The 15,049-nt window shown below is 41.0% G+C and overlaps 1 protein-coding gene across 2 annotated transcripts in view; it reads right to left on the bottom strand.

Annotated features, from left to right (window-relative positions):
* The window catches only part of Pik3ap1 (phosphoinositide-3-kinase adaptor protein 1), a 115,496-nt gene that overhangs the window by 63,952 nt on the left and 36,495 nt on the right, over positions 1-15,049 (bottom strand). The window contains exon 1 of one of the 2 annotated variants that reach the window (XM_023561473.2): positions 7,972-8,275. The exons of the other annotated variant lie outside the window; for it this stretch is intronic. Coding sequence (XP_023417241.1) covers positions 7,972-8,143 — 172 coding nt within the window. The 5' untranslated portion in view covers positions 8,144-8,275. Of the gene's footprint in view, positions 1-7,971; positions 8,276-15,049 lie in introns of those variants that run through there. 2 annotated transcript variants of the gene reach the window in all.

Here is a 15,049-nt window from a genome sequence, read left to right as displayed (position 1 = left end):
ATCCATCAGCTAATGAACATATCAACTAATGAGCATATAATAAGCATGGTAGAGCCATACAACAACTATTCAGCAATGAAAAGGAATGAAGTATTGATACATAGTAAGTATAGATCTTGAAAACAACAGTTAAGTGAAGTAACCACAGGAGATGATAGAGTATATAAATATACTATATATATATATATATATATATATATATATATATATAGTATAACACTTGTCTGAAAGATTAAAAACATTCTTTTCACTGAGTTTCAAGTGACCTGATATGCGAAGCAAAAAAGCAGGACACAAAATTATATATGTTATGCAACAGGATCTCAGTTACAGTTTAAACACACATTTTAAAAAGTCAGAAGAATGTTCGTGGCTAGATTCTGCATGACCCTTTTTTCTTCTTTCCCAGCACTTACTTTGCTTGTGGGGTGCAGGGCTAAGCAAAGTAGCAACTGAATCTACTGACGAATCATCTTGGCCACGAGGCCCCGCTGGACAAATGAGTGCTCCTATGTCCTTGGCAGCTATTCCCAGCAGCCAGCTGTGACATCAAAACACATCCTTCCAGCAGGTGCCTCAAGGAGTGACCTCAGGTAGCATTCACTCATTTCAGACAGCCACACAAGACACCACTCACTCCGTAAGGTGACGCAGCAGTGCTGATTGACAAACCTGTGGCCTCTTTCACAGTACCCTACGGAGAAGCTGGGATAGCTCAGCAGGGCCAGAGTCCAAGCACTTCAGCAGATCACAAGTTTCCTTTGAAGGAAAAGCCAGCTCAGATATAAGCACTGCTGAAGCCCACCTGCTGAGTGGGGTGATCCCAAACTTTCCCACTTGAACATGGAGGTCCCTCTTTCATTTCCACCCACCTCTTGAAGACAATACCTCACTGCTGAGACTCAAATCTCAAATGTCTGGCTAAAGGCACTCCAGAAACCCAAGGTTTCTCCCCAGTGTAAAGCATTATTAAGATCCCAGTAGTATCCTAAATTGGATAGTTGTGACCACTACCAAAACAGTGTACCACTTTAAATTTTAATAGTATCCTCTCAGCTTTTATGAGCTCTAGAAAACCTCTGGAGAAATTACAGAAAAACTTCCTTGTGTATTCAGTTCCCCTAAATGGTATCCATAAACAGCCCACATAGCAAACACTTGAATTCAACAGCAAAGAATGTTCTCTCATTAAACAATGAGAAGCTAATATGGTATGTTTTACCTTTTGCCCTTGCTGCCAGGAAACTCAGTAATAATCTCAGTTAACCTTTTTCACACCCTGTCCAAGTCTTGTCTTGCCTTTTTCTCTTTATATTGTGTTTAATTTTTGAGCCTGCTTCAAATACTTTGAAGATTCACTTAGTAGATGAATCTCTGTCTCTCAAAACAGTATGACAGAAATCCTCAGACACATTCCTTGTGAAAATTTGTATTTGGGCTCTTTATTTAGTTGATAATGCCTTTAAAATGGGATTTAAGAGCTGTTCAGATTATCTGGGTGACCATCATATTTTAATTGAGTCTTGCTATGCGACTTTGGTGCCTGCATTTGTTTGTTTTCACAATCATTTTGTGACAAGATCATGCTACTCTAAATGTTGGAGTCTTACAGAGAAAGAAGACAGGAGACAGGAAAATTCAGAAATGAGACATTTGTGCCCAGTGAACATGGTTTCTCTGTACAGAGAAACGTGGTGGGAGATTCAGGTCCTGAACTGCCATAGGGAGACACAAGTCCCTCTTTTCCCCATCGAATTGCTAAGACCAGTGTCTCTGAGTTATGTTCACAGCGCTGCTCAGCAAATCAGCATTATTTTTCCTAACGCAAATGTGAGGAACTTACCCTGAATTTGTTTCTTGCTCATTCGTTTTGCTTTAAGAATTAGAAAAGAACAGTAAGTACAAGGAGTTAAATATGTTTATATGTATCTAAACATCAGAAGGAGCTATCAACACAAAAGGTTCACAATAATTTATTCTTTAAGAGACTACTATATATTACTCAGGCTTATAAAAACTATTAATTTTAAATGCAATGAACAAATGCTCTTGGACTCAAACGTAAGCTACATGGAGCAGCTCACACTAGGTAAAAGGCTGGTGGCACACTCAGATCACTAACAGTGACACTGACAGAAATTAGCAGCCGTTGAATATTGTGGTGATTGCTCAGCAGTGCTGGTCTCATCCATCCCTCCCAGCACCCTGTGAAACAGGAATTGCTATCTATTCTCATTTTTTTTTTAAATAAATGTTCTGTGCCTGGAAAGGAGTAAAACAACTCAGTCAAGCTCAAACAGCCAGCAAAGGCAGAGCTGGAACTCTCCCTAGCGGCCTGTCCCGCCTCCTTTCTGGGTGCCACCTGGCGGTGGAACCCAGTGTCACGTGCCACTCCTGACCTGGAGCTATGCTCTGCAGCTCAGTGGTGCTCTCTTGCTGTGGCTCTCCCTTTGTGTAGGAATGCGGTGACCACTGAGAGAGCAAATGGACATGGGCTCAGGATGGAGTTGAAACCAAGAGATATTTAACTGACTGAACCCAGCAGGATGCTGTGTGCCCCAGCAGACTCTGACTCAGGTCTGTCTCCTGCTTGCCAATTAAGTGTTCACCCCACGGTGCTTCCTGCTTCTTGTACTGCCACTTCTTGTGGCGTTCTAGAAGGATGAGGTAAAGAAGGATGACGTTTGCTGATCTTTACTTCAGAAAACACAACCTACCTTTTCTTGTAAGGTATGTTAAACGTTGGGGAAAATATAAACAAATATTGTTCTTAAAAAACAACTACAACTGCTGGGCATGGTAGCACCATCTGTAATCACAGCATTTGGGAGGCAGGATTACGGTGAGTTTGAGGGGCTACATAGTAAGTTCAAGGTCAGCCTGAACTACATAGTGAAACTATCTCAAAAAACTAGACAAACAAACAAAATAACCACAACTGCCATTTTCCTAGTATTTACAATGTTCCAAGTACTAGAACATTGAGTAAACATAACACGGATGGTTCTATAAAATCACAACCAGGAGACTGGTATGATTCTGTCCATTTCACATGAAATTTAAATAAGTTTTCTAAATTACACAGTGCATGCTGCATGGAAATTTAACCTCCAAGTTCATGCTCTTCTCCATCTATTGGGTTGTCTACAATGTGAGCCATGTATTCTGGTATGTTTCTAAAGTACACAGTGCAGTGACCCTGACCTGCATAGTATGACAGTAGATTCTTTTGCATTATTTCAGCTCCAAATATATCAAGAGCAAAGCCTTCCCCTGGTCAGAGGACACCTGTGGACACCTGTTTGACATGCTTAGCTCCCCAGTACCACAGTGGGGTAAGAAGCTCACTGGATCTTATAAGCAGCTTGCAGAATTTAATTCTGTACCACAGTTAGTTTTATTTTTATTATGACTTTCTATCTAGATCAACAGATACTAGCTTTCCATATTTTTTAAAAGAAAATTTCCTTTTAAAATAAATTTTCTTAAATTATAAACATTAATTGACTTGAAGAAAATATTACTAGCCCAACAAAAGATTGAGGGAAGTATATAGTAGCAATGGTTATACAATATTGTAAATGTAATTAATATAATTTAAATTGGTTTAACATAAAGAATTAAAAAAATTAGACTCCCAAAATTCAAAGATCCAATGCAAAAATGGGCATGAGATGAATACACAATTCTTAGATGAAGAAATACAAATGGCAAGTAAATACATGAAAAAATGTTCATCATCATTACTCATTAGAGAAATGCAAATTAAAACCACACTGATTCCATCTCACTCCTGAAAGAAGGGCCAGGATCAAGAAAACCAACAACAACAAATGCTGCAGAGGCTGTGGGGAAAAAGGAACTCTCCTGCACTGTTGGTGGGAGTGTAGACTGGTACAACCTTTGTGGAGGTCAGTCTGGAGATTTCTCAAAAAGCTGGGATTGGAAGTTTCATTTGTTCCAGCTATTCCACTTCTAGGCATATTCCCAGAAGAAATGAAAACACCATACCACAGTGATACATGTACACCCATGTTTATAGCAGCACAATTTGTAATAGCCAGATCTTGGAAACAACCTAAGTGTCCATCAACTGAGGAATGGATAAAAAGTTGTGGTATTTTTATACAATGGAGTACTACTCAGCTACAAAGAATGATCATATTGAGATAAATAAATGGGCTCAGCTTGAGAGCATACTCATAAGCGAAATAAATCAAACTCACATGTATAAATATGGAATAGTTTCTCTAGTATAAGATATGGTAAGAATATATAAAGCTATGTGGTAATCATGATTCCCCATTGCATTGCTTTGAAGCCTTATAATGTTTTCATTCATTAATTGGAATGGTTTTATTCTGGGTTGTTTGATTTTATTGTCTGTGATGGTATGAACAGTTATTTTGAAGAAAACAAGACATCATAATAGCTAGTGCTGATTTAATACCATCTTGTTTTGAAGTCCCATCAGGCTTTTGTTCTTCTGTCTCTATCGGTTTTATCATGTTGTATCTTACTGGATTTTATTATATGTGATAGTATAAACAAAATTTTTTATAGACAAGGAGATAATATAGAAACCGTTGTTCATTTTCTGTTAGCTGGTTCTAAACACCCTGTAATACTTTCATTCTCTTGAATGGTTTTACACTGTCTTGAAATGTTTGATGCTATAGTATATGAAGTTATACTCAAATATTTCAAGGAAAGAAACACTATGGTCACTACTGTTATGTCGGGTTATTTTGTGGTGAAACACTATGCTGCTTAAAATGTTCTGTTCTGACCTGTGCTGTTATGTTGCTATGTCCTCTTTTATCTTAATCTCCTTTTTTATTTTTTAAAAAAATTAAAAATAATTTGAAAATAATTTTTAAAAAAAGCAATAAAAATTATTATAAATAATAAAAATTTAATAAAAAATTAAATTGGTTTAAATGGAAAATACTGTTAGATGTATTTTACAATAATTTTTTTAAAAAGCAAAGCCCACTAAATTGTACCCTTAAGTGGGCGCACTGTCCTATGCATTGTATAGTGTGGGACTATATTTCAGTGAAACCGATTTTAAAAATAATACAATTATCGAACAAGAATAAGGCCAGCCTTACTACTTTACAAAACCATGCTGGTGGTTCACCAATGACTGAAGGTTGGTGAAAACTGCACTGTGCTGTATGGCTTCTATTTTGTTAGATTAAATTTATTTTAAAAATTTTAAATCAAGTAAACTGAAGAGGGAAAGGCAGGAAGAAGGCCTGTAGCACAAACATTTATTTAAATTATGGTTGATGAGAAAAAAGAAAGTGAACAGAGAAGTAAACTAAGGAGAAAACTTCCGACTGAGAATTAGAAGCTTTCCACCAACACAGTCAAAACAGGAATGAAAGAGAACGGGCCGCTGGACCAGGCAGGGGAGCATGCAGCAGGGTTTCATCAGTTTGTGCCCGAAACTTCTAGTGTGGCTGATAAAAGGAGTGATGAGATTTCAAAGAGCTCATAGAAGAAGGCAAAAATAAGCAGCCTGGCAACCTCAGTATTAGGGGTCATGGAAGAAAGGGCTACCTTCTCTCTGCATTCGCATCCTGGGTCTAGGATGCACGTTTAATCATCATAAGGATGTGGCAGAGAAGTTAAAAGTTGCCCAAGGTCTGGAGAAACTTCTAGGGGCTTTTTAACTCAGGATGAAATTTCTTAGCTATATGATGCTCATCCATCCTACCTCGGCCACGATTACAACATCACGAAACAGCTATTTCTCAAAGCCCTGAATACTGTGTTCTGAAACCTGATGTCAATATGAAGTTGTTTGCTTTTTGTCATGTAGCATGTGCCCAATGAACATGCACCACACGTCTCAGCACTCACCTGGACCCCAGAAGAGAATGCAAGAGCAAGGCCTCCAAGGTCTTTACGGAGCGAGAAGGTGAGGCTCTACTTGAAAACCGAGAGAATGCGGTGATACTTCCTCGGCTGTCAGACTATAAATACAACCAAATTCGGAGCACTAATGTTCCTAAGTGCTTAAAAAAACACTGGCATATGAAAAAAATGTAACCGAAGTTAAAAGAAGTTGAGGAAGCTTTAATGGAGAAAGAAGAGGTATTTGATTACCTTAAATCAAAGAGCTTATGGGGATGAAGACAGAGCTCACAGGCACAGTGCTTGCCTGGCAAGCACAGAGTTGTGACTTTGATTCCCAGAACCAAAAAAAAGGTATATGGGTGTTAAGAAACATGCTTTTAAGAAAAGGCATGATATTTTACACTTAAATTAATAAAATAATTCATAATTCATCCTTGTATTTCTGTCAAATATTTATTGTCCACCAACCCATAATAAATATTCAAATCCTATGTCAGGTCACTGAAGAAACGCAAGGATGAGGAGAGGTCTGGCCTCGCCGATACGGGGGAGACCACAGGAGAGGTGGAAAGGCTTTCCTTGTAGATGGTAAAAGGCAGTGATGTGCTGGGGCCACAGGAAGCAATGTGGAGACATGTTCTAAATCATGCTTGAGTAGGAGGGGAAGAGAGAGGGGATCTCTGACAGAACCAGAAAGTGAAGCAAAGGGCTTGAAGACCTGTCAACAAAACAATACTCAAGAGAAAAGGAAATTCTATAAAATATAAGTAGGAAATGCAGTTTTACTTTTCTAAATGTTATATAATTTTCCTTGCTTGGTTCTAAAAATAATCCTAGAGCACTCGTGGAACATATATCAAGTCTTTTGTAAAGTCTGGTCAGAACTGAGAAGAGGCGAGGCTGACCACCTCATCACACCCTGAGCAAGCGCCCCGAGCTGGGGCAAACAGTGTTACAAAGCCAACATCCTGTTCGTCTGCTCAGAGGAACAAGCAAGTTGCTAGAATAAACTGATATCTGAAAATTTAACAGAAGCATGGTTTACAAAATGCTGAGAAAATGATTCTTAATTAAAGTCTAAACATTTCTTCTGTTTATACTACATTCTTCTTGTTTACATTCACTAGTAGCTTAGAAATTCAGTGTCATCGCTATTATGGTATGGTTTGAAAACATAAGAGACCTCAAACCTGGGCCTGACCTAGAATTCTAAATGTATGGACCCAAGTGAATTAAACTTTCCTCTGCTGCAGATAAATGTGGGTTCACGGGTGGGAGCTGAATGTCTTGCAATGGTGGGACTAAAATCTTGAGTTTCAGTAACCCCCCCCCCCTCGGCTTCCTGGAAAACATGAAAACTGCTTTTTCATTTTAGTCATCACCCACAGGTTTGTCTTCACTCTTGTTCACCCACCTCGTTTAATGGGAACTAAATTTCCCATCCAACTAACCCCTTTGGCTTACAAAGCTTCCAAGAGAAAACTGAGTACATCCAGTGTGCTGCATGTCACCAGTGAGCCCCACAGTCAGGCACAGCCATCTGACCAATGGAAGAGGGTCAGTGGACTGTCAGGACCTCACCCACCAAATAGCTTATTAGTATTAAGGTGAAGGAAGAGCAGGGCATGGTGCACACGCCTGTAATCCCAGCACTTAGGGAGGCTGATGCAGCAGGTTTGCAAATTCAATCCCAGCCTGCACAACTTAATGATTTAGAGAGAACTTGTCTCAAAATTTCAAAATAAAAATGGGCTAGGAATCTAGTTTGGTGGGAAGGCCCCACTATCAAAAGAGAGGGAGACAGAGAAGACAGAAGGTGATAATTATTTAGTGGTTTTGGAATGAGCTAATTACAGTAATATCATCCTTGTCCTCATCACCTTTATCATCCCCATCATCCTCATGGTGTCAGAAATGTAAAGCTAAGTCTAAGGATCCATTCCTAATTCAGTCTTTGAGTAAACCCAGGGTGGCTACTCTGAATTCCTCAAGACAAGACAAAAAGAGTAACAGGAGAAAGACCAAAACGAGTCCTCCCACAATCCCATGCTGGCTTCCAGAGGCCAGCAGTGCTGCTGACTTCCAGAACTTGGGCAGACTCACCTGCCTTGCCATCCAGATGTCCTGTGTCAGCTGCAGAGTTCTGACGTTGCCTGGCTTCACAACACATCGGTGGATCTGCTGCACTAGGCAGAAGGTTTTGGGTCAAGACTCTACCGCATACCAACCCAAGTCTTCTGCAGCTCACACAGACAAGGAACTGTTCATTCTGCATTCAGTAGGTAATTCACCTAGCCCTCTTCAAGGCACACAAAGGTCAAGAATAAAGAAGGCAAGACAGCAAGAGAGGGGACCTCAGTCTTTCATGCCCTTTATCCAGCTCCCATCGAGTCACTCTAAATGAACTATTCGAAGGGTTGGGTTTTATTTAAAGCAAAGGATGACGGCTCTTCCCTTCCCCTCCCCAAGCTACTCTACCTGCTCTTCAGTTTGAACAAAAATAGCACCACAGTGGAGGCTGCCATGACAACCAACAAAGCAAGCATTCACCCTTGTCCACAGAGGATACAATCTGTCTGTGACCTCCCTGGCCCTCTCTTTGCTGGCCTTGTGGGTAGGGCTCTTGAACTTTTTTCTAACTTCAACCTGCTGGAAGCTTTCCTGAGTAGCAGTCAGTTGTTAGGAGATGAGGGTTATCTGGAGATCATACCACCCAGTTTCTCAAACTTGTTAATATGTTCTTGTTTGTTCCTTTCAGCATCAAGTAAGCTTGACAAAGATGATCCTTTCCCCTGAGATGGGGCCATGGAGGCAGGAGTATGTGGACTTGTTGGCCAGGGGCTATTTGCTGCTGGATTAACCACAGGACCACATTGAGAAATCACTGTTCCTGGGCCCAGGCCTGCTCAACAGAACCGAAGATGGGGCAGCTGTTCTCAGGAAACATGCCCCAAAGTGGACCTGATCCTACTGGCTTCCTAGCCAGACTGAAGTCGATGCAAGCAATCCCTACATTATAATCCTGGAATCGGTTAAGGAAAACTCGATTTTCCCACCAGGGCAATCAGGTTCCATAAAAGCCTACCTCTGTCCCAGAATCCAGCATCTCTGGGACTGTTCCTATCAACCACAGGCAGCCACAGAAGCCCAAGAAGGCTTCCTTGAACAAATTTATGAAGATCCTGAAGAAGCACTATCCCCATAGCCAGTTTCAGGGACAAGCTCTTCCATCAAGGTGCCAGTCTACAAGCCTGCAGACCTCTGTTTTGTGGTTCAGGAAACCCAGGTGTTGCTAACAAAGCCGGAGGTCCCATAGCCCCCATGAAAGGCTTCCTCTTTCTTCATCTGTTTCTGACACTTATAAATGTGCTTCCTCTCTCTATGTAAATTTGGTCTAAATGGCACAACACAGGCTTGTAATGAGGCCACTAATAACTGGCCTTTCAACAGGCTTTTCTTGGTTTCTTGGTTCAGGAATCAATTTTAATCTAAACAGACATTGATGTCTGGATTTGCTGGAGTAAGGATAGATTAATGGGCTCTGTTTGGGGCAGGCCATGTAAAAGTAGTTTATTTTCACCCAGCCAAGAATTCAGAGACCAAAGGCAAGCTTTAAGAATAAAAACCAAGCTTGGGAAATTAAGAAGAAATTTTTGTGTCTTTGGTGCCTCTATGATTCAGTCATCACACTTCCAGGAAAGGCTCCCATTGTTTACTTTCCCCCACTCTGCTAACCCTAAGGCACTCTGACCAGCTGAAACCAGGAAACTGGCCAGTCAGTTTCACTTTTCATCTTCAGAGGGGGACTTTCTATCTCTCACCCTTCGCTGGAAAAAGCTGTACCAGCTTCACGGCATGGTCAAGACCAGGTAAGGCGCGATGCTCCTTGGTAAAAGACCTAAGGAGACACAAAACAAGACAGCACCCAGAACTGTTTCAGTAACTACGGCCACAACGCCAATTCCTTTAATCCAGGAGTTGCTGATTGCCTGACAATAAAACCTGAGCTACTAAAAGACAGTATTTCTGGGCTGAGATTTAGCTCAGTGGCACAAGCGCCTGCCTGGCAAGTGCGAGGTCATGATTTTGATCCCCAGTTACCAAAAAAAAAAAAAAAGACAATATTTTCTAGGAACATAAACATTGTTGTGGAGAAATCCTGGAAAAGCAGTTTCATCTAAACCATACGACTGGATTAAATGCTATCTCTGTCATTTACTAGGTAATTATGACTTCCCTAAACTTCAGATTCCCCTCCTTTCAGATGAGAATATTTATACCTGCCTGATCTTTTGCACAGACTTATTAGAATTAAGTGATAAATACGCAGAAGCCCTTTAAAACTTGAAAAGTGCTAGGCAAAATTAAAGCAATTAGTGTTATTTATCTGTCGGCCAAATTGTTCTGTCACTAGACTGTGATTTCTTTGAGAGCAGATTCTTTGACATACACTCATCTTTATATCCCTGGAGCCTAGAATATACTGAGAAATCAATAAATGTTTCTTGCATGAATGGATGAATCAATGAGTGAGATAAAACGAACCAACTAAATTACCAGCAGGGAAAACAACACTATCACCTCAGGGAGGACCACTGCAAGGCATCCTGCCTAAAGGCTTTTAGTGTGGAGTATGAAGAGAAACAGGAAACTGACTCCTTAATTGAACAAAATTCTGCATGGCATCCTGTATTAGGCCAAGTCTTTTGAGAGACAAAGGCTGAAGTGAGATTAAACAAATAGACATGTTATTAGGAAATGTACCTGGAACAGGAAGTGGGAAGAGAACCTTGGGAGAACCTTGAGGCTGAGCTTAAAGAAGAGGGAAAACAAAGGTAGGCTGAAAGCACCCTGGACCACTGAGCAGTCTAAGGAAACTTGTACAGATCTATTAAGGAGTTGTCAAACTAGCACTGGCCATTGGAGAGTCTCGTTTCTTCCAGGAAAGAATCCTTCCCATGCTCAGTTACCTGTGGAAGCAGCCTATAAGAAGCAGAGCCTGGGTCTAATGCTAGAAGAGATCTGAGGTGATCTAATATTAATAACCTGAGAATTATTATATTATTAATGAAGTACTTCTATTAACCTTACGACATGAGAATGGCCTCCGCTGATGCATCCCTGTATGGGTACTTTTTGAGGCCACCACAGAGACAGCCTAAAATGATGGTCTGGCAGCTTTGCAGTTCAAATAACCAAACCAGTTTGTCTACAAATGAAAGGTCAGAGGGACTTTCCAAATATGGCGATTTCCTGGAAGGGATACCAGGGTGGGTTTACCGTGCCAGAACCTATCTACAATCACAACTTCTTTTCCTCTCTACTGCTTGCTGTATTCCTCTGCAGTGTCCTCAGGATGCTCCCTCCCAGATGTGAGTCTACTGTCTGTCTTCAAAAGAGCATGGTCAGGAAACCTGCCCCAGAAAGGATCACCCATGGATTCTGTGGGAGAAGGCTCTGCTACGCTGTTCATTCTGAGCAGCTGTTGGAGGACTGCTTGATCTCTGTGACCTTCACTGTGTGTTTTTTTAATGTGGTCATCTGTCATTGCCTGCTGTTGGCCCTGGTTCCTATACCTTACTGGAGTTATATAATATCCCTTTGTAGGCTGACTATGACCTGCAGCAGTTATAGATTTTAGGGCCACAAATGAGTTGATTTAGGCCTTCTTGAGCCGCGATGCCTCTCATGAACAAGAACACTGAGGAAAGGAGCCCCTAAATTGGATACTGCATTTTGTTTCTCCACCACCACCACATGGATTTTTTTCGGCCTATTTCCCAGAGAGTCATCCACACCTTGGGACTTCCTGCTTTTTTATCGCTGAAGGAATGACCTTCAGTTTTTCCAAATGAAAGAGGCCAACTTAAACTAAAAATCATTGATTTTTTAAAAAAATAATTAACAACAAAGCTGCTCAGACTGCATCATCCAAAATAATAACCTCCAGTTAGTGGACACTTTCCAAAGAGCCTTATGCTTGGGTTTAGAGCTAGAATCTAACATTTGATCTGCACTGTGTTCCCCGGAAGTTATATAGGAAAGCAACTCAAAGTAAATGGCTGGTTGAACCCTCCCAGCCAGCCCCAAATGGGCCTTCTGGGGAGAGACGAGGTCACTCTGAAAAGGAAAGAAAACTGGGAGCGGTGGAACAGACTACTTGTTCTAGAGCCTTCAACAAAGCACTGAGTCCACCTCTTTTCTCCACCGTCTTCCAAACTAGAGCTCGGAAAGTACTAGGCCAACCAGAAGCTGCAAGTGCCTCATGTCTGGAGTTGCCATCACCAGAGACACACAGCAATGCTTCCAAGCTTAGTAACCGCTTCACCCTACCACCTTCCTTCGTCTCCTGTTTGCAATTATCTTTCACTAATGGAAAAATTAATCACATTTGCTTTCTTTGCAAATCTGAAATCTTTAAGACATGAGATCCTAAGGAGAAATATGGGTTTTTCATATTTCTTCAATAAGATCAACTACCTATTAACCACCTTTAATCCTCAACCATGCTCACTCAATTCCTCTCTCAGAATCAGTTGTCTCCTCTGTGTCAAGGCAGGGTGGATTTCTGAGACTCTGTCTATCTCTGACTGACACTTTGGGTCCACTGGCCTTGCAAACCACACTTGCACTAACCACAAAAATGTGACCCTTTGACCTGCAAACATTGTTCCCTAGCAGGCCCAGCTGGGTTATGTAAAGTGAGAGGACACATATTCTGACTAAGGAACAGATGCATGAGGACAAAATATAGTTTCTATTGTCAATTTAGACATAATTATAGGTTGCTAAGATTTCGTCAACACTGGAATTAGGATCAAGAACAACCCAGGGGGTTCCCATCTCAGAGGGAGTTGACAGCATTTGCAAAGGTCCCCCAGTATGATGAATTAGAATGGATTAGATGTGTCACACTTAAAAAGCAGAAAAAAAAAAAACCATTGTAATAGAACTTAATACTTTTAATAGAGAAAACTGTTATTTTATTACATGAACTGTGGAAAGGTGTGCCAATGGTGAGCACAGAACAAAGCAGGTAGGAAACTGCTTCCCTGGTCTCCTGGCAACCTCTGCCCATCAATTCCCTGAGTTCTTGTCCCTGCTGGCCACAGACCTTGCTTTTTCACTTGCAGTATCCTTTGATACTGCAGTCCTTTGTGCACCACGCTTAGCCAGCCCAGCAATCACAACAGTTTATTTCCTCTTTGACTAGGGTTCAGTAACCTTCCAAAAGTAGGGGCACTAGATACAGACCCCTGAAGGGGAAGAGGAGAGTGTCCCACTCACAGAAAGTAGGCAAGGAGCACCTGGAAGGTTCTCAAGCACAAAAACCTTCCCCACCTCCACAAACTACAAATAAAAGGTCAGTCTGAGTTATTATACCGGGGTAATGCAAATTCTCTACAGAGAGGCCCAACTTCATGATCATTCATACCTTAGTGAGAAATATTTTTAAATCTTAGATCATCGAGGTTTGAAACAAACCTTAAGAATCAATAGAGTAAAATTACACTCAATACAGTAGTTTTTAAAAAATCATGGTGACTCTCTTTGAAAATTCCAGTGACAAGTGCTGAGAGAGTCAACTCTGCTCATAAGCATTTAGAATTATCTGTGAAAGCTTATTCCAATCCTGTGGAATATATTAAAATGGGTCCCATCCAAGGAAGGAAAATCCCAACTCGAAATGTCTTAAAGCAGTAAGGACATTTATCTCCTAGCATAGACAGCCCAGCAATCAGGTGCATTTGGAGACATCACCAAGGTCCCAGATTCATTTTGTTTTTCTATCCATCATCTTCAGCATGAGCCTCATTCTCAGGCTGGCACAGGATTGCTGTGGAAGCCACAGGCTCACTTCAGACATACCAAGGCACAGGGGAAATGAGAAAATACTCCCACAAGCATGGAACAGAAACTCTTCCCTTTTCCTTGACTGCTTCAACTTACGTCACATGTCTAATAACAGTAACCAAGGGGATGTCATGTAGTCATAGGCCACATGCTCATCCAGGGTAGGAAAAGTGTTGTAACTCCCCCCAGGAGGGCCACCTTCTTCTTCACGTAGTCTTTTTTCTGTGTATGACATGTTGGTGTTCAGTTGTGGTAGAGAAAGGCCCATCCACCTGATTTCATTTTAGATTAATTATTTCCTTAAAAGTCCTCTCTCTAAATATAGGCATAGATGAGGTTCTGAGGGATGGGACTTCAACATAAAACTGTGGGAAAATACAGTTCATAACAAACATGATGTATGACTCCCATGAAAGCTTTAAGGTGAGAGACAACTGGACACGAAGTCTAAAACCAAAGCCCGTGCTTCCCTCTGAACACTCCTTCAAGAACAACCGTAAGTCCAATATCTGTTCGTGGTAGGCTGAAGTCAGTCGCGCTGGAGAGGGGATTTTACTGAAGAGCGCTGAAGAGAAAGATCATTCTGGAAACTGGGCACCACATCTATTTGAACAAAAAGCAGGTTCTAGTAGTCTCCCACAGTCTGAGTGGGTAAACGGACAGGGCAGTAGGAAAGCGAGGGACTCCTGTGAAGGAAGTGAGTCACCATGGAGAAGGTCAAAGGTCAGGACCTGGAAGATTATTAGAAGGCACATCAATTGCTTCCTAATTTCACTCAGCATACAGACAGAAGGCAGTGGCAAATGCATTTCTGGGTATTAAAATTTACCCTGAATAGATCATAGATTAGCCAGGTGAGCTAATAACACCTGACTTGGCATTTTGCCTAAGGGCATAACGATACACATTTCAATAAATGTGGCCAATGGAAAGCAGTTGATACACTTTCTCAATCTTGCTATCTTTTAAAATGATACAGATGCAAATATGCATATATATGTACACATACATTCTATTCACATACTATATATCATACTGTAAACATACTGGAGGACACATATAGAGTGACTACACATAAATACTAAAGAACTAAGTAGACAGCACTAAAGGGTAAGAGCAGTGCATACTTGTTCATAATGAAATCCATTATTCTTGATTCTTAACGGTTTCTTAGATTAAACTGCTTAACCGTAAAGGCAAAAGCCTGTTCTCTGAGTAGATTTGCAATTCTACAAATTGAAGGTACACAGTAACTTGATATTACCACCATACTTGCTGGATTTTTTCCTTCTTGCTGGTAACAGCAAGTGCTCAAATCTAAACATTT

Source organism: Cavia porcellus, unplaced genomic scaffold (genome assembly GCF_034190915.1).
Source record: "Cavia porcellus strain 051 isolate PalLab524CR breed Dunkin Hartley unplaced genomic scaffold, mCavPor4.1 scaffold_2, whole genome shotgun sequence".
Classification (NCBI taxonomy): domain Eukaryota; kingdom Metazoa; phylum Chordata; class Mammalia; order Rodentia; family Caviidae; genus Cavia; species Cavia porcellus.
This window is presented reverse-complemented; position numbering and strand designations above follow the sequence as displayed.